Source organism: Bacillus rossius, chromosome 7, assembly GCF_032445375.1.
Source record: "Bacillus rossius redtenbacheri isolate Brsri chromosome 7, Brsri_v3, whole genome shotgun sequence".
In the NCBI taxonomy this organism is placed as follows: domain Eukaryota; kingdom Metazoa; phylum Arthropoda; class Insecta; order Phasmatodea; family Bacillidae; genus Bacillus; species Bacillus rossius.
The window spans coordinates 25,015,446-25,038,306 of record NC_086335.1 but is presented as its reverse complement, the minus strand read 5'-3'; the positions used below and the strand labels follow the sequence as shown (position 1 = coordinate 25,038,306).

The 22,861-nt window shown below is 40.7% G+C and overlaps 1 protein-coding gene across 1 annotated transcript in view; it reads right to left on the bottom strand.

The window, feature by feature from the left end:
- The window catches only part of LOC134533756 (adenylate cyclase type 2), a 507,221-nt gene that overhangs the window by 15,816 nt on the left and 468,544 nt on the right, over positions 1-22,861 (bottom strand). Inside the window, exons 10-18 of the mRNA XM_063371388.1 lie at positions 21,596-21,754; positions 20,715-20,847; positions 19,625-19,822; positions 16,654-16,712; positions 12,010-12,177; positions 7,559-7,754; positions 5,310-5,429; positions 2,704-2,867; positions 810-1,047 (exon numbers count right to left, since the gene is read on the bottom strand). Coding sequence (XP_063227458.1) covers positions 810-1,047; positions 2,704-2,867; positions 5,310-5,429; positions 7,559-7,754; positions 12,010-12,177; positions 16,654-16,712; positions 19,625-19,822; positions 20,715-20,847; positions 21,596-21,754 — 1,435 coding nt within the window. The remainder of the gene's footprint in view (positions 1-809; positions 1,048-2,703; positions 2,868-5,309; positions 5,430-7,558; positions 7,755-12,009; positions 12,178-16,653; positions 16,713-19,624; positions 19,823-20,714; positions 20,848-21,595; positions 21,755-22,861) is intronic.

The window sequence follows — 22,861 nt, the reverse complement described above, 5'->3', positions numbered from 1 at the left end:
AAAATTTAGTGCCCGGGGCCTCAAGTGCATATCATTTTGAGCACTGGAATACATAAAAACGTAAAATATTCTCGACGAATTTTAATCTCGGCCCCAGCGCACCACGAGCGTCTGGGTTGGAGATTAAAGCCGAAATTCTTTCTTAAACTTACTAATACTTTTTTATTAACTGCAAGGGCATTTATATTAAATTCTACGTTTAATTTCACGACGAAAAAACTTCGTCGTTAAATGTGTAATTGCGAAAAAGCGTAAAACATTCTCGACGATCTTGAAGTTAAATAGCAAACATTTATAAAGTTATAGTGAAAATAATCTCTTCGTTAAATTACGTAATAAACATATTTGAATTAATGAGGGAAAATATAAGTAAATTTATCAATTAAATTGTAGATTTCATTCCACTCCTTCTTTGTAACCATACAAAATAATGATAAATCAATAAAAATGATTCAATTTTATTCATAAAAGTATGCAATCATTTTATAAATGTTTTGTTATGACGTTGTCACGTTAAACTATCGTCCGTAAACCGACTTTACAGACAACCAATTTTTTTAAAAATAATTTGTTTAAATATAATCACGAACAATTATTTAAAAAGCCCGTCTTAACATGTTTGATATTATAGAAGATTTTATCGCACGGTGATTGGCAGGTTCTTGCACGCTCGGCTCAGGCGGAACGTGACAATGAGTCACGCTTTTTCGTGCGTGCAGGCGGTTATCATCGATTTATTAGACGTTGTCACGTCAAAAAATGGAACGCTGTGTTTCGGAAGTGGCAAGGTGGACCGGGAGGCTGCTCGCCTGCGTGTTGCGGTTGTCCAGGAAGTGCTCGGCCACGTGCGCCGGCAGGATGTTCTCCAGCAGGATCTTGTTGATGCCGCGCATCGTCTCCACGTCCTCCTGCTCCACCTTCAGCTTGGCCTTCCACAGGAAGTCGGCGCGCGACGTGAACTCTATCTGTCGGTCCAGCACGTGCAGCACGACTGCCACAGCCAGCAGCGGCGCCGCCAGCTTCACGCCCGCCGGCAGGTACTCGAACCTGCGCCGCGCCACGCGTCACCGCGTCACAGCTGCGCCCGCGTCACGCGTCACAACGTTGCAGCTGCGCCGCGTCACGCGTCACCACGTCGCAGCTGCGCCCGCGTCACACGTCACCGCGTCGCAGCTGCACCCGCGTCACACGTCACCGAGTCGCAGCTGCGCCCGCGTCACACGACACCGCGTCGCAGCTGCGCCCCGCTCGTGCGCACCGCACACACAGACCACACACACAGGTCGCACCACACAGACACAAGGGTCCAGGCGTGGTACCTTTCGCCGTATTCCATTCATCACATACAACAATATACATTAATACTTACTACTCAAATACATTAAAAAAAAAAAAACAAAGTACAAAATAGTTTACTGACCACCAATTGTAACCACCAGTGGTGAATATAGGTTATTAGGGTTTTTAGGGTGGGGGGAGGGTAATATGACGAAGCTTACTATTATTTGCGTTTTTAGGTAGATTTCAAATACATACTACTACCTATTGTAGCCATTACCATGGTGTGACTTACGGAATTTTTTTAATATAATTTTTCGTTTGATCGTTCAAGGACCACAAAACCATCTTCAACTCAAAAGGTTATATATATATATATATATATATATATATATATATATATATATAAATTTTGTGGACACAATAACCATCGCAATTTTTCTTTCAAATTACTTCCAATCTGATACATTAAATCTAGTAGTGGGAAATCTCGGTCCAGTTCGTCAATAGGAAATATTCGACCAAGAGGTTGAAATGGGAAGATTATATGAAGAATAGAAAAAGAGCCCATAATATGGGAAATATCACATCTTTTTTAAAACTCTTAGGAGCAATACCAAACTCTTTTGTCTGAAAAGGTTTTTGATACGACCAACCATAACTGCAAGTGGTTAAAAATAAAAGGGTTGAGGGGAAAAAAATTCATAACTCCATTTGCAGACACAACATTGAATTTGTACCTACAAATTATGTATTAATCTTATAATTTTCATCTAAAACTTTTGTCTGAAACAATTTGATAATTGGACGAACCATGGTTGTGGGGGGTAAAAAAAAAAAAATTTGGAATTAAAAAAATTCATAATTTCCGTACTATGTCCATTATTAAAACCGTTCTGTTTTATTGTTAAACTTTAAATTATTATCTACAACTTTAGCCTGAAATAATTTTTCATACGTCCGGTCTCGGGGCGACACTTGGCGTGCACTGCTCCCACCAGTCTATTTTTTTCCTAACCTAACTAAAACTAAAAGTATTTGGGAGGGGTCCGTGTTAGGGGAGGGACCTAGGTGCGTCTCAGGCCGAAGCCTATACGCCTGGTCATGCTGGGGTTAGCCACGCCGGGAGAGGGTCGCATGCATCATGTGCTAGGAGGGGATTAATTGGCCAGCCAAGGCAGCGATTGATGCAATGACTAACTCCCCTCACTCGTAAATCTAAGACCATAACTGGAGATAGGTTGGGCCCCAGGTAAAACCCTGGGCACTGTCATGCTGGGAGCAAGTTAGGAGAATACAGGATGCTGAGGATGGTCTGGATGAAGAGTCGGGCGGAGTGGAAAAGAGTCTACCGTGCGGGGGTCGGGCACTCGGACTCGTGTATCCGGGACTGGATTCAGCGAGCAGGGACTCCGCACCACCCACCAGTCGCCGTGCGTCCTGAAGTAGGCGTGGAACACGTGCATGCTGGCGTACAGGGACACGTGCGCCGCGCCGCAGACCGCCATCAGGCACAGCTTGAGCAGGAAGCCCGCGCGCAGGAACACAGACACCGTGACCAGGCTCAGCACCGTGCAGTACAGGTACGTCTGCGACACATCGCAACCCCCTCTCAGCCGTGTCCTTCACTGCGGAGGCCCGCTCGCGACTGCAAAGATCGTCACTGTTAAACCATGTTGTGTGGAAAACTTTACGTAAGCTTTAATGTTATTGCATGCATGCAAACAATCTCCCTTTCCACAGATGAGTTGTGTCGGTTAAAACCCACGCGAAAAACTCTCGGGTCATACGGTAATCCCCTGCGAATCCTGCAGATCTGCGCACCCTGTTGGCGCTTATTTTCGAATTACAATTTGGGAATGACTACAAAATATAAAAAATTACTTTCAACTGACTTTATGTTATGGTCTTTGAAAATCTCTTAATGTGTGATTGGTGTCCTAACAAAAGGCCAAATTTTAATATTAAACGATAAAAAAAAATTGTTTTGGCTTGAAAACTGTTGAAACTATCATTGAGTCTTTCAGTAATAGTTTCTAAGCCTTATTAAGTATGGTCGAAATCGATTTCGAGATGATGCTAATAGAGCACTGATAGAATTAATTGGTCGCGGAAAATTGGAAGCACCACGAGAAAACCCATCAGCTCACGGGACAGTTTCGCCACTTGTACCAAAATTTGCGAAGAAGCCATGGAATCTAATCCCGCATGGCCTACTGGGGGAGACGGGGCAGAAATATGCCAACCACATTGTAAAAAAAAGAAAAAACACACCAGAGTGATTTAAGGACAGAACGGAAATCTAAACTCATAACTGCTGGAATTGTAATTTGAAACAGGCTCCTCTGGAGTGTAAATCCAGCGTCTTGCCACTGCAACCCCTTGCTCCACGCAAGGATCGTGCTGCATGTATACAGTGTTCATACGTCATCTACATGCATCACATTCTAGAAACGCCCCTATTTCTCGTAATAACACGGAACCAGATTAGACTCATCCAGTGCAAGCTGGAGGTATGACGTCAACAAACCATAACAGCAGGAATAATAATTATCATATATATATATATATTAATACAATAAGAACTAAAATGAATTTATAACCTTTAGCGAAACCCACGCAGAAAATACATTTGTATCATTATACAGAAATATTTATTGTGTAGCTAAAAAAGTGGGAATTAAAATAGTTTAATTTTGAACTATGTTTTATTGAAAGTTCTATATCATAATTTAATATTTGTCTGTTTGTCTGTTTGTTTGAGTATCACGAAAAATCTAGTGGGTCGATTTTGTTGAAACCGTTAGACTTAAAAACTAGCGTATATTTTATCTTGCTACGATGATGGGAGCTGAAGATATAACCATAAAACCACTTTTCCACACAAACAAGTGCAACCAATATAAGGTGAGCTCCCGTTTATACCAACACCCATTTCTACCAATAGTACAATGTTCCACATACATATACTTTTTTTATTAATTGTATCAAAATCAATAACTATTTCAAGAATGATGCCAACTTTTTTATTATATTATGTGATAATTAAAGAAAAAAATCACCATACGATTATTCGCACGGGGAGTCACACGGAGATCTTTGGAATTGTGAAGGATCAGAGAAGCTGGAATCACGAGAAGAACCAAGAGTTGAATGACTTAATGGATCTTTCTGATATTGGCAAAATAATACAAGTTAGAATTCTATGACAGACAGGGCACATGTCACGAAAGTTAACCATCTCTGGCCCAAAACAGTCCTGCTTGGAAGACCTTATGTAACATGACCAGTAGATCGACACAGAAAACGACGGGAGGATGACGAGCCAGAAAGATCTTCGGCAAGATCCAAGAGAAAACGATCCAAGTGACGCAAAATCGTAATACTGTAAAGTTGAAAGTGATCTTTAGGCTTCGTGGTTAAAAATTAAGTTATTGTATTGAAATGTAATTTTAGAAAACCAAGTGTATCATATCTGGATTATTTTCTTAAAAGCGAAATATTATTTATGCAATCTTTTAATAATATTTTAAAACCAAATCTTTAGTGTTATAATGTTTACTAACACATTTCTTATAATCTTGTAATAAATTAATGAGCCAAACTGTTGGCAACAACTTTAATCCAAAACTTACCGCTAATAATGCTTATAGCCACATATTGGTTTCATAAACAGTCATTATCGATAGCTGTACATGATGGTTTACGGACAGCATCTAGAAAAATGAGTGTTCAACAGTGAGCTGTAGACTTAAAAGGTACATCCTGAATACCTAGTCTCAATCTTATTTGCACTCGGTGGTTTAATTTGTTTAGTTCATAGCTGCAGACCCGTTGTTAGTTGGGTAAGTATCTGGGTAAATTAATATTTTAATTTCTCACACACAATTAATTGTGGTGGTTAGATTGAAACCTGCTTCCTTTACCACGTCCATTGCACTTCATCCGCACGTTCATCTCACTTTTTGATCAGTCTTGCCATCGACTGCTTGTTTGCAACAAGACGTATCCTCCTGTGGACGAACACTCACCGGCGCTGCGTCAATGTAGTCTGTGTTGATGAGGATTTCCGTCTCGTTGCTCTTGAAACCACTGTCTTCGAAGGTCGTCGATGTCATCACCTTCATCGACTCTGGGGGCGTGGCATCGAGCTGCAACAGTGACATCATAATTCAAAATGGTGGAAAGTTCTAGACAACATAAAGGTTTAAATAAAATGTCAGGTTTCAAAATGGCGGCCGGAGTCTAGGCCAAGTTCCAAGATTAAGGTCAAGGCCAGAGGTAAGGTCATCCAAGATGGCCACGTGACGTCACAATCCAAGATGGTGTATCCCAGCGCTACATCCGCGCAGGAAAAACATATGAATACTACTATTATAATCTGCCATTTCAAGCCTACAGTATTGATTCAATCTTAGCAGTTTCCACGCTTCAAGCTTTATATAAAATTATATCAAGATTGAATTAAAGATCACCATGGTATAACATGGCAAGTTTATAGCAAGCTTTCGAATGCAAGTCTGTGTCGGACATCAAAGTTAAGCTTGAATCCAGCTCGGTATGTATTACACGCCTACACAACCAGTCTAATTCAAGTGATTCTGCAAGCCGGCCCCTAGCCAAAATTATGACACATTGTCATGTTTTCGTAACTTTGAAGACTTGTGCCTGGAATTTTTATTAGTTGAATAATTTCTGTAGTCTGCAATTGGTTAAGATTACTTTAAATTTTAACTTAAATCTTTCGTGGTTTTTGCAGCTATTTAAATATTTTGTTCATTTTAATATACCCAGAGGTATAGTTAAAGAGAAGTCTATATTAACTGCTTGCACTGAATTAGTACAGGTTACTTAAAATAATTAATTATAACTTTGTTTCAAAAGTAATTTTCAGTTTTGATAAACTAGAAATAATATTTTATCGTTTAACGTATGTGACATACGATTGGTGTTGAAATGATAATAGAAATTCTGATGATTCTATTTATCATTGAGATATAATAATTCAGAAGATATAACCCATTGGATAATATAGTGGAGTAGTATTTATTGTATAATTTAGTGAACTATGTGTTAAAGTTTCTTCGATTGAAAAATTGTTAATGGTTTTTTCTTCGTGTTAACTTACGTGCAAAGGTAGTTTAAAGACTTAAATAAAAAATTAAGATTAAGAAAATTTCAATAGTATTTTCAGTCCAAGTATTTAAATATTGGTAAATTCGAATAAAAAGTTGAAACAACTACCTTTACTATCATTTTAAATCTAACGGTTACAGAAAATTCTAAACTCACAGATTTCGTACAAATAATCGTTTAGATTTTACTACACACTTTCTCAATACATATGCAGACAAATAAATACAATTAAAAAAAAATCATCCCATATTTTTAAGTAAAAACCAATACAAAATAATAAAAAACAGAACTTAAAAAAAACTCAGTAGAATTATATTGGTAGTAAAGGCCGACCATATTTCTAGGATGTTTCATTTTAAAAGATTAAATGAATCCAGAACTCACTACAACATTGATTTACATTATAATTTTGTTATAAGTAAAACAAGAGTATTGAAGTAGCTTGGCTTCTGGTTTGTAGCCGCGTCCTTGGCGAATAATTAATTAATTTTTGAATTATTCACCAAGGATGCGGCTACAACCCAGAAGCCAAGCTACTTCAGACAATAGCCGTGAGAGTCTGCGAACATTATTAAAAGAGAATTAGTTTAGTGATTACACTAACCCGACACATAAAAAAAATATCGATACATTTAAGTCGATATCATTGAATTTACATGTCGATCTTATGTGTAAAACGTTGCCATGGGTGCGGTTGCGGGGTGAAAGGGGGTAAAAGGGGAAGGGGTGGAGTGCAATTGCGAGAGGGAATATAAGGGGGTGGGGGTGGGAAGTGGTGGGGTGCAGTTGCGAGAGGGGGGATAAGGTGTTAGAGGTGGGATGAGGTGGCGTGTAGTTGCGAGAGGGGTTGAAAGAAGGGGGAAGGAGTGGCGTGCAGTTGCGAGAGGGGGTATAAGGGGGTGAGGGTGGGGTGCGGTTGCGAGAGGGGGTATAAGGGGGTTGGGGTGGGATGGGGTGGGGTGCAGTTGCGAGAGGGGGGATAAGGTGTTAGAGGTGGGATGAAGTAGCGTGTAGTTGCGAGAGGGGTTGAAAGAAGGGGGAAGGAGTGGCGTGCAGTTGCGAGAGGGGGTATAAGGGGGTGAGGGTGGGGTTCGGTTGCGAGAGGGGGGATAAGGGGGTGGGGTTGAAAGGGGGTGTTACCGACCAGCGTGATGACGGAGCAGCTGGCCACGAGGCACGCCGTCAGAAGGAAGACGCTGAGCCGCAGCCAGCGGCTGGAGCTGACGGCGTGGCTGGCGCAGGGCGAGGTGTCCGAGTGCAGTCCCTCCAGCCAGCAGAGGTACAGCAGCAGCAGCAGAGCCAGGCCGGCCGAGCCCAGCGAGCCGCACAGCACCACGGTCCTGCCGCACACCGCAGCGGTGTCTCACAACACAGCACCGCGCGGCACCGGGTTCGAACAGAGCACTCCCCACTCAATGGAGTAGGTGTGCTTTTTCAAGTGAAACTTCTTTGTGCGAGATGGGAGTAAAATTGCAACGTTTTTGTGAAACGTTGTGAAACGACTTCTGACGCCTCCCTTGAGCGAACTCCACGTGGCGGCGTGCAGCTCAGGTTGAACCCTGCCATGCTGCAGGGATAGGCGGGTCGCGGTGGTAGGAACCCGCCTGCGCCTGACGCCACCCCGACTTGCTGGCATCTAGTAAGGGAGTATTTGTGCAGAGGGCAACACAGCGGGGTTTGAGCTTAAGGTTGTGCACTGCACCACGGGCCATATTCGCAAGGAAATAGCCTTCTTTCAAGCAAGTATTTTTTAAATTACTTATGTAAATCATTATTGTTACACAGTGTTATATAAGTATTGTTTCATTAGTTTTGTAACTAAATATTTTTGAAGTGAAACTTCTTTGGGCGCGATAAGAGTAAAATTTCGTTTAACTTCTTTCACGTGTAATAAGTTACACGTGCTCTTATTTAATTAAAATTTATTGAAAAAAAATTTAAATTCCTTTTAGAATTTTTTAGATAACAATTACGGATTTTCAATATGGCGGACGTGATCTCATCCAAGATTACGGAATCAAAAATAGAGGAATGTTGTAGAATAAAAAAGGGGGGGGGGGGGGGGGTTAAAAGGTCAAAGGTCAAGATCATGTCAATCAAATATGGCGCCCGTGAAGTAACAATCCAAGATGGGTGTCGGCTCGTCGGCTCCTCAAACATTAATCAGAGCCAGTTTCCCATTGGCTGCAAAAAAGCACGCTGAAACGTCGGGCATACAATCATTTCCACAGAAGTGATCTCGACTCAGAAGCCATGAAAAGGCTTACAAAAGGCTGCGTTTCACGCAAAACATTTCACAAAACACGCAGTACGACAATTGACGCAAGAAACACGTCATGCAAGAAAAATGCATGAAGTAACATATTTAACACAATACGCAACATTTTTCTGACTCGAGGTCAAATGCCCTTCTGGTTTCATTTGTGCGGACACTTTGAAATGTATCCATACCACGTAGCAAATCTATAATTTTGTTATGGACGTAGTGACGTGTGATAATGTGTCAGTCCTGTTGAGACTATGATATTTTTACAAAACAATACGAATACATTACTACGCCTTAAGCTAACCCATTCAAAGTACAGTACAAAATATTTCACTGACCACCAATTGTAAAAACTGCACATTTTATGGGATATATAAGTACTGGCCTCATCTGATTCGTAGAATGCTGTGTGAGTGGGTGAATGGCTGTTCTAGAAGCCCATCGGCACCCAGATGGTGCACAGTTACTTGTTGGGAGACCTCTTACATCGTTTAATCAATCTTCGGAAACACCTTGCTACGAGTGACTGCGTATATTTTAAAGTTCCTGGCCCCTGAGAGGTAGGCAGTCTGTACTGTAAGAAAGCACCACCAGTAGCCTATGTCTCAAGTTACCTTGCGTGGGCAATATTAAGCCGGTATTCCAAGAAACCAAAAATGAGGGTTTAGGTATTCAATATGCTAAACCTGTACCCTGACCGTTTTCCTAGTGCACGATAGGACACGGCCAGTCCCTTATTTTTAGCGAAACTGTACTGGAATACATTCTGTACACTTTAATGGTCATAACAAGAAATAATCGCAACTTAAGAAAATTAGAAAGGCGGCTTTATTTTTGTTCGATGATGGTACTATCTCTAGTATTTTAACCGGAATAATTATATCGATGGCCTCGAAACGTCCACTAGAATGCGCTGAAACCTGTTTATAGCCTAGTATAGCCGATTTTTTTCCTTACTGAGATTCGGTTTGGACACGTTATGGAATACGGCCCGCTAATTAGGTTACGGTTTTATCCCACCAAGGCTTATCCGCTACCTTACCCGAACGTCTTGGAATAACACCCTTAGTGTAGGGTGCGTGTTACAACATGTAAGTCGAGAAACGCACCGTCACTGATGGCTCAAAGTGATGGTATTCTAAATTATTTTGCTTATAATATTTCGTGGTTTTGCACATGATTTAAAAAAAATTAATTATATAATATTATTTTAATTTATTAAATGTTTTTTTCTACAAAATAATTCTTTGAGAAGAGTTATTATGAACTTAAAGGCAAATTAATGTCAGTCCTGGCATGTTCTGGAAACATGAAATCATGTGTTGTCTAGTTCCGGTTTAACCGTTCATATGTAGCTTTTGTCTTAAAACAACTTATTTTTAGTATATAATTCATTAAATAAATATAAAATAAGAATCTAACAAAACTCTGAAAACAGGTTTTTTAAAGGTTTTTGTAAATTATAATTTTTTATTGATTTAATAAATTAAATTAAAAAAAAAGTGTTTTAAGACAAATGATACATACGAACGGTTAATCCAAATATGTATACCCACATGATTCCATGATTTGAGTACATGATAGTACGACATAAATGTTTTGCTTTTAAGTTCATAAAAACTTTAAATAAAGACTTGTTTAATAGAAGAAAATCTTTTGTAAAGATTTTAATACATTAATAGTTATATTTGAATACACTCAAAATCGTGTTAAAATAAACAAATATTGGAAGTAAAATAACTGAGGATACTACCGTATGTAAAACGAATGAATGGGTTGAGCTAAACGTCTCAACATCGCAGTTACTAGAGGCGATGAAAGGCGATGAGACGCTGATGGAATCAGTGGGTAGGGGGAAAACGGGAGTAAAACGGGTACTGGCCGGCTCACAGTGTCCTGCCTGGGAGAAACTCGTGGGAGGGGGTTGGCGAGGATGTGATTGGGGGGGGGGGGGGTCTGGGAGGCGAGAGGTCCGAACACTCAACACAGCAGCGACGGCGACGCGGAAGCAGATAGAACAATAGTACGCGGATGTCACGTGAGCAGTGTGTCTCCCATAGTCATGTTTCCAAGAGAGAACATTAATTATTCGAAGGTGCAATACTTGCTCCGTAAATTTGGTTCGAAGGTACTGTAGTACTGTAGTTTACTAACACGGCATATACCATAAGTATATTTTCAGTTTTATTTAGAATACGATTTTTGTTAATTTTTTTTTTTGAAACTTAAACTGGCAGTATTCAAACCAGGGATTAATAAATTAGTGAGTAAGTGCGTGCAATAGTTGCTATTTTATTAATTGAATTCAAAACGTGCCCCCACCTCCTTTTTCCCATATGGCAATAAAAACATTTTTTGCCATGATTAAGTCTAACACTAATTTCTTGCTAACGTGTTGTTATCACTTTTGTTTACAATATTCACTTAATGATAGCCTTTTTACAATTATTTCTTGAAAAATATTTTTTTTTCCACAAATAAAAAAAATCTTCTAGCATTAGCCTTCATTCAACTGTTTTGCCAACCAATTGGCGACCATAGTGTCTTCAACGTCAAAGCATTCGCCGTATTCATGGTGCAACGCCTTCAGCGGACAGAAAAAAACACCTACTTCATAGCCTAATACATCCATGGATAGAACAGATACCTACGCCATAGTCCAATACCTCCATGTTTACCTACTACAGACTACCACTCCATAGAGTAATATCTTTGTTGTTAGGACACTCACTTAACATCCTAATAATTACATGGATAGAGAGTATATTCACTCCATAACCTAATATCTCCATGGTTACAACAACCATTCCATAGAGTAATACCATTGTTGTTAGAACAGGCACTCACTTAACATCCTAATAACTACTAATAACTTCATAGTCCAATGCCTCCATGGTTATAACAGACTACCACTCCATGGAGTAATACCTTTGTTGTTAGAACAGACAACAGACACTCACTTAACATCCCAATAACTACATGGTTATAGAGTACATTACTTCCTAACCTAAGATCTCCATGGTTAAAACAGACTACCACTCCATAGAGTAATATCTTTGTTGTTAGGACACTCACTTAACATCCTAATAATTACATGGATAAAGAGTATATTCACTCCATAACCTAATATCTCCATGGTTATAACAGACTGCCACTCCATAGAGTAATATCTTTGTTGTTAGAACAAACACTCACTTAACATCCTAATAACTTCAAAGCCTAATACCTCCATGTTTACAACAGACAGAGTGTTAGAAGGGACACTGACGTCATGGCCAGAGAGTACACAGACCCCACGGCCCCGCCGGAGAGAGCCGGGAACCACTCACTTGGGCAGCGTGAGCGCCTGGATGGTCGCCACGCACAGGAACAGCACGAAGGCGCAGCTCATGTAGCGCCGGAAGTGCGGGTCGGGCTGGTCGCGGTAGTCCGCCTCCTGCTGCCTCTTGCGGAACCACAGCGACACCGGGTTCAGCTCCTCCGAGCGCCGCCGGCCCCTGCTGGATCACGTGTCTCACCACGGCACTGCCTGGCTCCGTGGCGCTTTCATCGCACACGGGGCTTCTGAGATAGCCATTTGGGGACAAGTTTTACATTTTGTGGTATGTCGAAAAAATGACGTATTAAAAAAATAAGAGTGCGTAAAACTCAGCACACGTGATAGAAGTGAAACTTCTTTGGTAATTCAAACCTCGACTCGTAAGTATATCGTAAGAGGTAAAACGGCAGAGAGAGAGAGAGAGAAAGAGAGAGAAAGAGAGAGAGAAAGAGAGAGAAAGAGAGAGAGAGAAAGAGAGAGAAAGAGAGAGAGAAAGAGAGAGAGAGAAAGAGAGAGAGAGAGAGTAAGAGAGAGAGAGAAAGAGAGAGAGAGAGAAAGAGAGAGAGAGAGAAAGAGAGAGAGAAAGAACAAAATTTTCTAAATGAACATGAATTAAATATTTTTTTATCAGTTAAAAATAACTGCTCAGTTAATCAATAATTATTGATATATCAATAATGATTAATTAACAATAAATATTACTCACTGTTGAAATAGTCACCTCAAAAATTGTTATATTAAGATTTCCAGGGGGCCCCTCCCACTATAGCATGAAAACAATTTTAACTGAAATTTAAAGATGTTTTAAACAGTAAATTAACTTTGATGAATTTTATTCTCAACCTCATGTATAATATTACTTAGTATTACTCAGCAAAACCATTTATACAATTTAATAACAAGATAACTCAGCGCGGGGTTTTTTTGGTATTCATTTACTTTTAAAGAATTTAATAAACTTTACTTTTATGTATTATTAGAAATTTTATAAAAATAGAAATAAATAAAAATGATTTAATAAAATTATAACTCGCTTCAAAATAACAGCTCGGGATAAGAATAATTATTGATCAAATATATTGATTAATTGGCAATAAATATAACTTCATATTAAAATACTCACACCATAAAGAAAATATGTTTAGTAAATATGAAAGCTTGAATTAATTATAATAAATTAGCTTTGAATTAAATTTATATTATGTGTAGGTTAGATGAGTTAGAGTATTTTTCTAGACTGATTGTTTGGTTCTGCAAATATCACCTTATCACTGAGTTATAGTGCAACAGACTCAGCCAATAGGCTACATAGACGTAATGCAACGAATTAATAGGCACTCACAGTGTTTTACCATCGAATGAATGAACAATTACATGTCTACCGCCCGCGACGCTTAAAATAAACGGCACATACATACCTCACAGTTATTATCTAAATTTTAACCATATTGCCACTAAGTGAAAATAAAAAAAAGAAAGTTATATATATAATATATATATACATCACAAATTTGTGGACACGAAAACTGTCGCATTTTTTTTTACAAATCACTTCATAAAATCATAAAATCTAGTATTGGAAAATTTCGGTAGAGTTTGTTAATGGGCAATATCCAACCAAAAGGGTAGAAATGGGGAAAGTTTTTTGAAAAACAGAAAAACTGCTGTAACTCTCATAATATGGAAAAAAATCACGATTCGTTTGAACGTATTATAACTCGTACCAGTAACATCAAAATCTTTTGTCTGAATTAGTTTTTGATACGACCAACCATAACTGCAAGGGGTTTGATAAACAAAAGTTGGAGACAAAAAAAAACCTTTATAGGCACAATATCGAATTCGTACAAATTTTGTATTAATCTTATAATTTTTACCTTAAACTTTGGTCTGACACAATTTTTGACTAGAAAAATCACTGCTGCAAGGGGTGGAATTAAAAAAAAAAATTATAACTACCTTAGTAGGTAAACTATTGTTTGTAAATATTATAATTTTTATCTAAACTATTTGTCTGAAAATTTTTTTCATTGGACGATCCGTTGTTACAGGTGGTTGAAAAAAGAATAGAGTAGAAGATAAAAAAAATAATCATTTACGTACCATGTACACTGTTAAATCCGTTCTGTTTTATTGTAAGACCTTAAATTATTATCTACAACTTTCGTCTGAAATAATTTTTTTATACGAAAAACCATTACTAGAAGGGATAGAATAAACAAAGTTGAAGGACAAAAAAAAAAAAATCATGCCAAAGAAGTTAGTAACAAAGTATATTGCCTACTCCGGTATATTCGGAACCAAGGCACGCCGGTTTATATATTTAGCCGAATTACAGATCGTCAATATAGTTAAACGAAAAGCCAAAGACAAATGAATGTTCAGATAAATTGTACTTAAACAAAGATGAAATAGCTGCTTAAAAAAATAGTGCTAATGTTTAAAATAGTCTCTAATAACACTTTGAGATCGGTTCAGATTTCTTGTTCAAAAATTTATTACGGAAATGTAACCCACTAAAAAAATAGGAAACGCTGTACTGAAAAGAAAACGACGGTAACGATAAATGTCTGAGCGAACTAAAGACGCCTCCTGGAGCGCACTGGACTCGAATAGTTTTTAATTTGAAAGAACATATTTTTATTTTATTTATTTTTAATTAATTTAATTTATTAATAATTTTAACAAATTTTAGTATGCATGTTTTAGTTATATTTTTTGGTTTAATTAATTTTTAACTTTTAGTTACACTAGAGGATTTTAGAACTGTCAAGTTTGTCTAACTGCTTTGCGGTTGATACTGGTATTTTTAAATATTTTTTTTTTTTTAAATAAAGATTCTGAGGAATTGTTAGTAAATTTGAAATTTGTTTTAGCTGCTAGTTCAATTTAGGTAGGAAAAGGGAATTTTTCCAACTGACTTTGTATTTACGCAGCAGTGGTTCCGCTTAATGCCGCGAGAGGCGCGGCGAAGCGTGTAGGTGACGTCACAACGTGTAAGCCGCTGGACCGTGTGTCGAGAGACGGGGGGAGTCTAGTCGCACCTACCGACGAGTGCGGTTGCGTGCGATGAACTTCGCGCACGCTGCGAATGGCGGGAGTGTTGGTCTGGCGTGACGAATTTTGAAGTGTTGTATCGCCATGGACATCTGGTACGCTTTTGTGGTGAACCGCGAGGCACACGTTTGAGTGTGTTCAGGAAAGGCACACTGCATGAACGCCACGACGACGTCAGACCAAGTAAGTTACGTAAACCATGTCATTATAACCCCCGCTGAAGACTTAAGGCCCCAGCGGTTCGTTCATCCTCTTTGCACTCCGTCAGTTTCTTGAGGAAAGAAATTGTATTTAAGTGAAGGATTTTTGAAATTTTTGGAGGAACTGTGCCAGGGGACACTTCCATATTAAGGACGATGTTTATTAAAATGGCTTGGATACAATTTTACCAATTTTTTTTTGTATTTTTTTTTGGTCAGACTTTTCAATATGGTCGAAGAAATCATGAATAACCAGTCTACGCGCGCGCCAGCGAACATTACCTTAACGAAAATATAGAACTTTCCAGAATTTTGGACTGTAAAACTCGGGCTTAGAAAAAATTGTTAAATTTTGCGTAGCAGATTATTCAGCCATGTTAGCCTTATTACAATGGTCTTTGATTTTTAATATATTTTTTGCACGGTTTTATAAAGAATGCACACTTCTAGGTTGCCAGAAGGTGTATCTGGTATTTTATATTGTTTTATAGGGATCTATTATAATGTAATACCAGTTTCATTTTTTATTGAATATAATTTTATTAAGTTAATAGTTTATTTCAAAGTTAAAAACATATATTGAAACTTTAATTTTGCTAAGGTTATTTTACACCTACGTCAACTATGTTTTCGGTTTGCTAACATTTTTGATTTTAGGACATCCCATTTGTGGGGGAGCGAGGCTTGGATTACGTGTTGGTTTGAGACAAATTTAACAAATTTCAATCAGATTTGAAGGCACATAACATAAACACTACTCCCAGCTAGGCGTCTAATTTGTGATTACTCACTCGGGAAGCGAGTAGTTTTTTAATTCCAGTGGTGTTTATTGTGCTTTATAAAAGGTAGCTTTAGGCTGCTTCTATTTTTGAATAGGATCAAAGGACCAATAAAAATATTTGTTTATTAACTGAGTTTTGGTTTTTGTCAATAGTATTCTACTAGTTGGTACTTTACCCACTCCTATAAATTTTGGTTTTGCTTTACAGTTGTTCAAGAAGTTAGCCACAGACTCACTGACCGCTATAGTCTGGGAATGTCTGGTTAGCCGCTTTGGCAGGTGCATTTTTTGAGTTTTAAGTTCTGCCTCACTCCCAGCAGTGTGGTAGAGGGTTTTCCGTGCCTCTCCAGCAAAGGGAGGGGTTTCACTTTTGATACGGTCCTAGCTATTTTGTTACTGGGAAGCATCGCAGGTTTGGCCATGAGTCATGGGCATCCTCGCGGTAATACCTATTTCACCCCTCACCCTTTTCCGCTTTTGATACACACCGACTTTATTCCAGCACTCCAAACCGAGGGCATACAGTAGCAGCCCTTTCGTGTCCATTGTTTGGTTATAGACAAGTCAGTGAGAAGGTGCTTCCACTCTGGTTGCCAATCTTGCCATGCTCACATACCTGCACTCCAGAAACGCGTTGTCACTCGGCAGGAGGTTGGTCTCGATCATCGAGATACTCTGCAAGCAAAACACACGCGACTTTCAGCATATTACAAATAATTCGCTTTCAAAACATTGCCTCATGCAACATGTTTACTATAAAACGTTATACACCAATGAGAGTATACTCTTCACATTTGATGTTTGACCTGCCTCTCGTTGTTTTATTCAATGACCGTGCAAGGCCACTGCATCTCTCTTTGGAAGTTTCAGTAAGAAATATTATTGGAGAATATTTCCAAGAACTATCATTAGTGTGGACACAATTGATTAAAACATTTGGTAAAATCGTATGCGAAATAAAAAAATACCAATCATTAGTGGACTGTAACCGAGGATATTTTTGTTCTCATCCTATTTGATATAGTCCTAGCTATTTTGTTACTGGGAAGCATAACAGGTATAGCCATGAGTCATGGGTTTCCTCGCGGTATTACCTATTTCACCCCTCACCCTTATTCCGAATTTGAAACACACTGACTTTATTTCAACGCATACATTTCTAAGGCTGAACAGGAATGAAGAGCCTGTCTGTCCGCAGTAGAGCGGCCGGCTCCACTATCTGCAGGACTTATTTCATCACATACATGTTGAACCTGCTTCTATCAGGACAGAACCAATTAATGGACGATGGCAAAATTAACTCAACTCTAGTATGTATTACTCATAATTCTGTCTGGCCCATATATAGTTTTATTAACTCATAATGTATACGGAAGTATAAATTAAACTTGATTTTATTTCATTAAATTCTTATAAAATGATGCTTTCAATAAAATGGTTTCAGCTTTCTCAATTGGAAAAGAATTCGACGAATAAGTCCAGTTTGTTATCCATACTTCCTCAAACAGGAACTGAGGTATTATTGAGGTAATGCAAGGACTATCTAACCATCACTGCAAGCAAAATATAATTTTAACCGTCAAATATAAAAGACACAAAGTGAGAAATAAAGCCAGACCTACATGCCCCTTGCCCCTTGTTTCCCACAGAGAGGTCAGCATGAGTGAAGACTGCTGTCTCGTTCTGTTTGCACCTGTCTGCTTCACATTTCTCACTTCAGTGGTGTTTAGGAGTGCCAGGAAAAGAGTTGAAGTTGTAAAAGTTTTGTTTTGCAGACAATCTTGCTTCTAGGCAATTCTTAATCTCACTGGCATTTTTCCATACTTGGACTCCTATCGCTGCAATATCATGAAACAGTTTTAAATCGAGCTGCCTATGACTGCCGTTCAGTCAAAACCAGCTCTACAACGCAGGCGTTATTTCCATCAGTATTCTCCTAGGAAAAAAGAACGAGATCTTAACGAGTGTGTAAGTTTTACTAATAGGTGAAACTAAATAAAGAGCAATGGATACTAAGAAAACTTGCGATGTTCATACAATCAATACAATCTGGATTTTATTTTCAGATAATATTTGTCACTATTTTTGTTTGTGGGATACTTAGTAGACGTTGCTGTATGGTATATTTTCTCAAGGCACTTCCATTTTTATCCACCCCTTTTCTGAATCATGGATGTGCTTATCCACATCCACTCTAGAGTGAGCTTCGCGCATGATTTATAGGGCCGTGTAATAAACCCATGGCAAAGGATAATACAAGAATTTTTTAAGTGATAGACTGCTAACCACTATCATAACAATATATTTCCTGTGAAAAGTATGTTTTTGTTATTTCAGTGTTAATTTTTTTTCAAACAAGTATCCAAATGCATATGTATGTACAGAAGATGAAGTCGGGAGTACATTTATACCATAAATGTTTTTCAGTTAAATCATAAACCAGTGTGTTATAGGAATCGAATAAAATAAAATCTTTGTAGGAAAGAACCTTATCACAAAACCGCTTAGGACGTATGGAAATTATCATTTCAATTTTCCATCGGTCATCTTCATAACACCACTTGCGGAATAATAATAAAATAAAATTCAATTTTTTACTACAAATACATATTAAACAGTGCATGATTTCATTGTTTTAATTTATTAAAGTGATCTATGTGAGGGAAGTTATCAAAATATTGTACATCTGAAATTTGGTAAAAGTTATAAGAAATGGAAATGTTGTTTAAAAAAGAGTATTCACTGATGTTAAGGTTGGAGTTTCATTTTAACATTTGCTCAAGAGCAAGTTGAGTATCACAGTGGGCACTATGGAGACCAATGACGGAAGAAACAAGCGATCTCCTGCCCAGAACATGTTCATCTCTTGAAGTTGCAGAGGGGAAGGGAGGGAGGACAGAGAGGGGAAGAGAAACAAGAAGGGAGAAAAGGAGAGAGAGGGGATGCTGTTCGTGCCATGTTCGGTGACTGGAGTACACCCGAAGTCGCTTTACCGGCAGGCAGTAGACCTGAAGTCGTTTTGCCGAAACTCTTTCGACCAAACGTTTACTTGACCGACAGTCGTTTGACCATCAGGCAGTAGACCTGAAGTCATTTTGCCGAAAGTCTTTTGACCATCAGGCAGTAGACCTGAAGTCATTTTTCCGAAAGTCTTTTGACCATCAGGCAGTAGACCTGAAGTCATTTTGCCGAAAGTCTTTTGACCATCAGGCATGTATACCTGAAGTCGTTTTGCCGAAAGTCTTTCGACCAAACGTTTACTTGACCGACAGTCGTTTGACCATCAGGCAGTAGACCTGAAGTCATTTTGCCGAAAGTCTTTTGACCATCAGGCAGTAGACCTGAAGTCATTTTGCCGAAAGTCTTTTGACCAGCAGGCATGTATACCTGAAGTCGTTTTGCCGAAAGTCTTTCGACCAAACGTTTACTTGACCGACAGTCGTTTGACCATCAGGCAGTAGACCTGAAGTCATTTTGCCGAAAGTCTTTTGACCATCAGGCAGTAGACCTGAAGTCGTTTTGCCGAAAGTGTTTTGACCATCAGTTGACTCGACCGGCGGGCAGCAGAGAGAGTGCGGACCGCTCACCGTCAGGCCGATGTTCTTGGCGAGCGTGCTCTCGGTGATGTTGGCGAAGGGCTTGTCGGCGCCCCAGCACTCCACGTACTTGGTCATCTTGCTGGGGGAGCGGTTGCGCATCCCGCCCGCCGCGCCCTCCGCCCACAGCACGCTCGAGTTCCTCCTAAGGTCCGCCTTGGCGCCCGTCTCCACCTCGGGGGTCGCCCTCTGCGGCACAGGGACAGCTGCACCGGCTTCCCGGTCCCCTCGGAGCCACCATCTACAGTTACTTATCCCTCCAGCACAGCACAGTGGTGCCAACCCCATCACAACACCTGTTTACTATCAACACGAAACAATTGGTAAGCTGCAAACTAGTTACTATTATTACTGTAGATTAGTATTAAGAGTTGTTTTAGTCATATTTTCACACTTTTGAAATGAACCATTGTAAAAGTATCACTGTCCTTTGACTAGGAAGTATCAAATGTATTCAATTTCTGGTATAAATCCAATAAAGTTGGCAATAAAAAACAATGAAGGTAGTGCCTCAAATTCATGGGCATAGATTCTATAGGGTCATGGGATATCGGACACCCCCACTGGTGTTTTTTTTGGATCCCCTATTAATGACGACGTCCATGTAAAATTAAAACCACCGTAAGCGGTAGGCTCACTGGAAAAATCCACCGAAATTCAATGAAGAAATCTAAGATTCATTATTCCCGAGTCAATCGCCCGGATAATCTGCGTTCGTGCATCTGAAGAACTTTTTTTTTCGGTTGTAAAAATATAAGGTGGGTTTTTCCAGGTGGGTTAGGTTTGGCACATCTAGGTGATCGTTGGTTACGTTAGGCCAATTATTGTTATTCACAAAAATTTGTTGTATATTATTTTTCCAGGGAGGTATGTTTTCTTATGTCTAGGTGGTCGAAACTAAAATAAAAGTTTGATGGAGCTAGGCAAACGGCATTTAAAGCACTCTAAACTCATTAAGATGAACGGCGGTGGGTTATTATTGGGACCGCGAAGTGGCTCGCGGGAGCGGCGAACTAGGAACAGCAGGAGGGGGAAGTGTCTGATTCCCAGGCCGCGAGCAGCCGGGACGGCGTGAACCCACCTTGGGAGGGACTATGAGGAAGGTCTCCACCTTGTGGTCGGCGAGGTAGCTCTCCCTGGAGCCGCCGTCACCCGGCTCCACCTGGAACCTGTCGTTCAGCTGCAGCAGAGTGGCCTTGGTGATGTGCACCCTCCTGGAGGAACAACAGCAGCTTCTTAAAACTGTCTCGCAGCCTTAATGTTCTCGAACAATCGAACAATGACATTCAACTGCAAAATATCCAAGGACTAAAATGAACAGGCATATCGATAAACATGTTTTTTTAGTGCAACTTCTTTGCTAAGTGGGCTATAATTTTCGAGCGTTACGAAAATTCCGATCAGCTAGATACGTGGTCGAGGGAACGATAGATGTTACGGAGGGTGTATGAGTGATTTTAATCTTTTTAGGTATTTTAAAAAGGGGATGATAGATTTTAATACACTTTTTAGGGGTTTGATAGATTTTAATAGACTTTTTAGGGATTTAGGAGAAGGTGATGATAGATTTTAATTTTTTTAGGGATTTTGAAGGGGGATGATATATTTGAATCTTTTTAGGAATTTTGGAGGGAGATTGGTTGATTTTAATATAATTTTTAGGGATTTCGGAGGAGGGTTGAGATATTTTAAATCTCTTTAACGATTTTGGAGGGATAATAGATTTTAACATACATTTTATGGATTTCGGTGGGGAAATTATAAATTGATATCATTTTATTGAATTTGGAGAGGGATGATAGATTTAATGTACTTTTTTTGGGGGTGTCAGAGGGTGGATGATAGATTTTTAAAGAAAATTTTAGCGAATTTGGAGGGGATTATGATATATTTTAAAATATAGGTATTTAGCGATCTGGGGTGTGCACACTAGCTTGCCAGTGAGTCCGGCCCACGACTCACCCCGGCAGGCCGCCCGACTCCATGTGGTTGGCCAGCGTGACGTCGTCGCTCCACACGTCGAACTGCCACTTGCGCAGCCCCAGCACGCCGCACAGCACGTTGCCCGTGTGGATGCCGATCCGCATGTCCACGTTGAAGCCCGTCGCCTCGCGCACGAACCTGCGACACACGTACGAGCTCTCGACACTGCTCTCCAGGGCCCGAAACTGCTCTCCAGGGCCCGACACTGCTCTCCAGGACCCGACACTGCTCTACAGGGCTCGACACTGCTCTCCAGGGCCCGAAACTGCTCTCCAGGGCCCGACACTGCTCTCCAGGGCCCGACACTGCTCTCCAGGACCCGACACTGCTCTACAGGGCTCGACACTGCTCTCCAGGGCCCGACACTGCTCTCCAGGACCCGACACTGCTCTACAGGGCTCGACACTGCTCTCCAGGGCCCGAAACTGCTCTCCAGGGCCCGACACTGCTCTCCAGGGCCCGAAACTGCTCTCCAGGACCCGATACTGCTCTCCAGGGCCCGAAACTGCTCTCCAGGGCCCGACACTGCTCTCCAGGACCCAAAACTGCTCTCCAGGGCCCGAAACTGCTCTCCAGGGCCCGACACTGCTCTCCAGGGCCCGACACTGCTCTCCAGGACCCGACAATGCTCTACAGGGCTCGACACTGCTCTCCAGGGCCCGAAACTGCTCTCCAGGGCCCGACACTGCTCTCCAGGGCCCGACACTGCTCTCCAGGACCCGACACTGATCTACAGGGCTCGACACTGCTCTCCAGGGCCCGAAACTGCACTCCAGGACCCGATACTGCTCTCCAGGGCCCGAAACTGCTCTCCAGGGCCCGACACTGCTCTCCAGGGCCCGACACTGCTCTCCAGGACCCGACACTGCTCTACAGGGCTCGACACTGCTCTCCAGGGCCCGAAACTGCTCTCCAAGGCCCGACACTGCTCTCCAGGGCCCGACACTGCTCTCCAGGACCCGACACTGCTCTCCAGGGCCCGACACTGCTCTCCAGGGCCCGAAACTGCTCTCCAGGACCCGATACTGCTCTCCAGGGCCCGACACTTCTCTCCAGGACCCAAAACTGCTCTCCAGGGCCCGAAACTGCTCTCCAGGGCCCGACACTGCTCTCCAGGGCCCGACACTGCTCTCCAGGACCCGACACTGCTCTACAGGGCTCGACACTGCTCTCCAGGGCCCGAAACTGCTCTCCAGGGCCCGAAACTGCTCTCCAGGACCCGATACTGCTCTCCAGGGCCCGAAA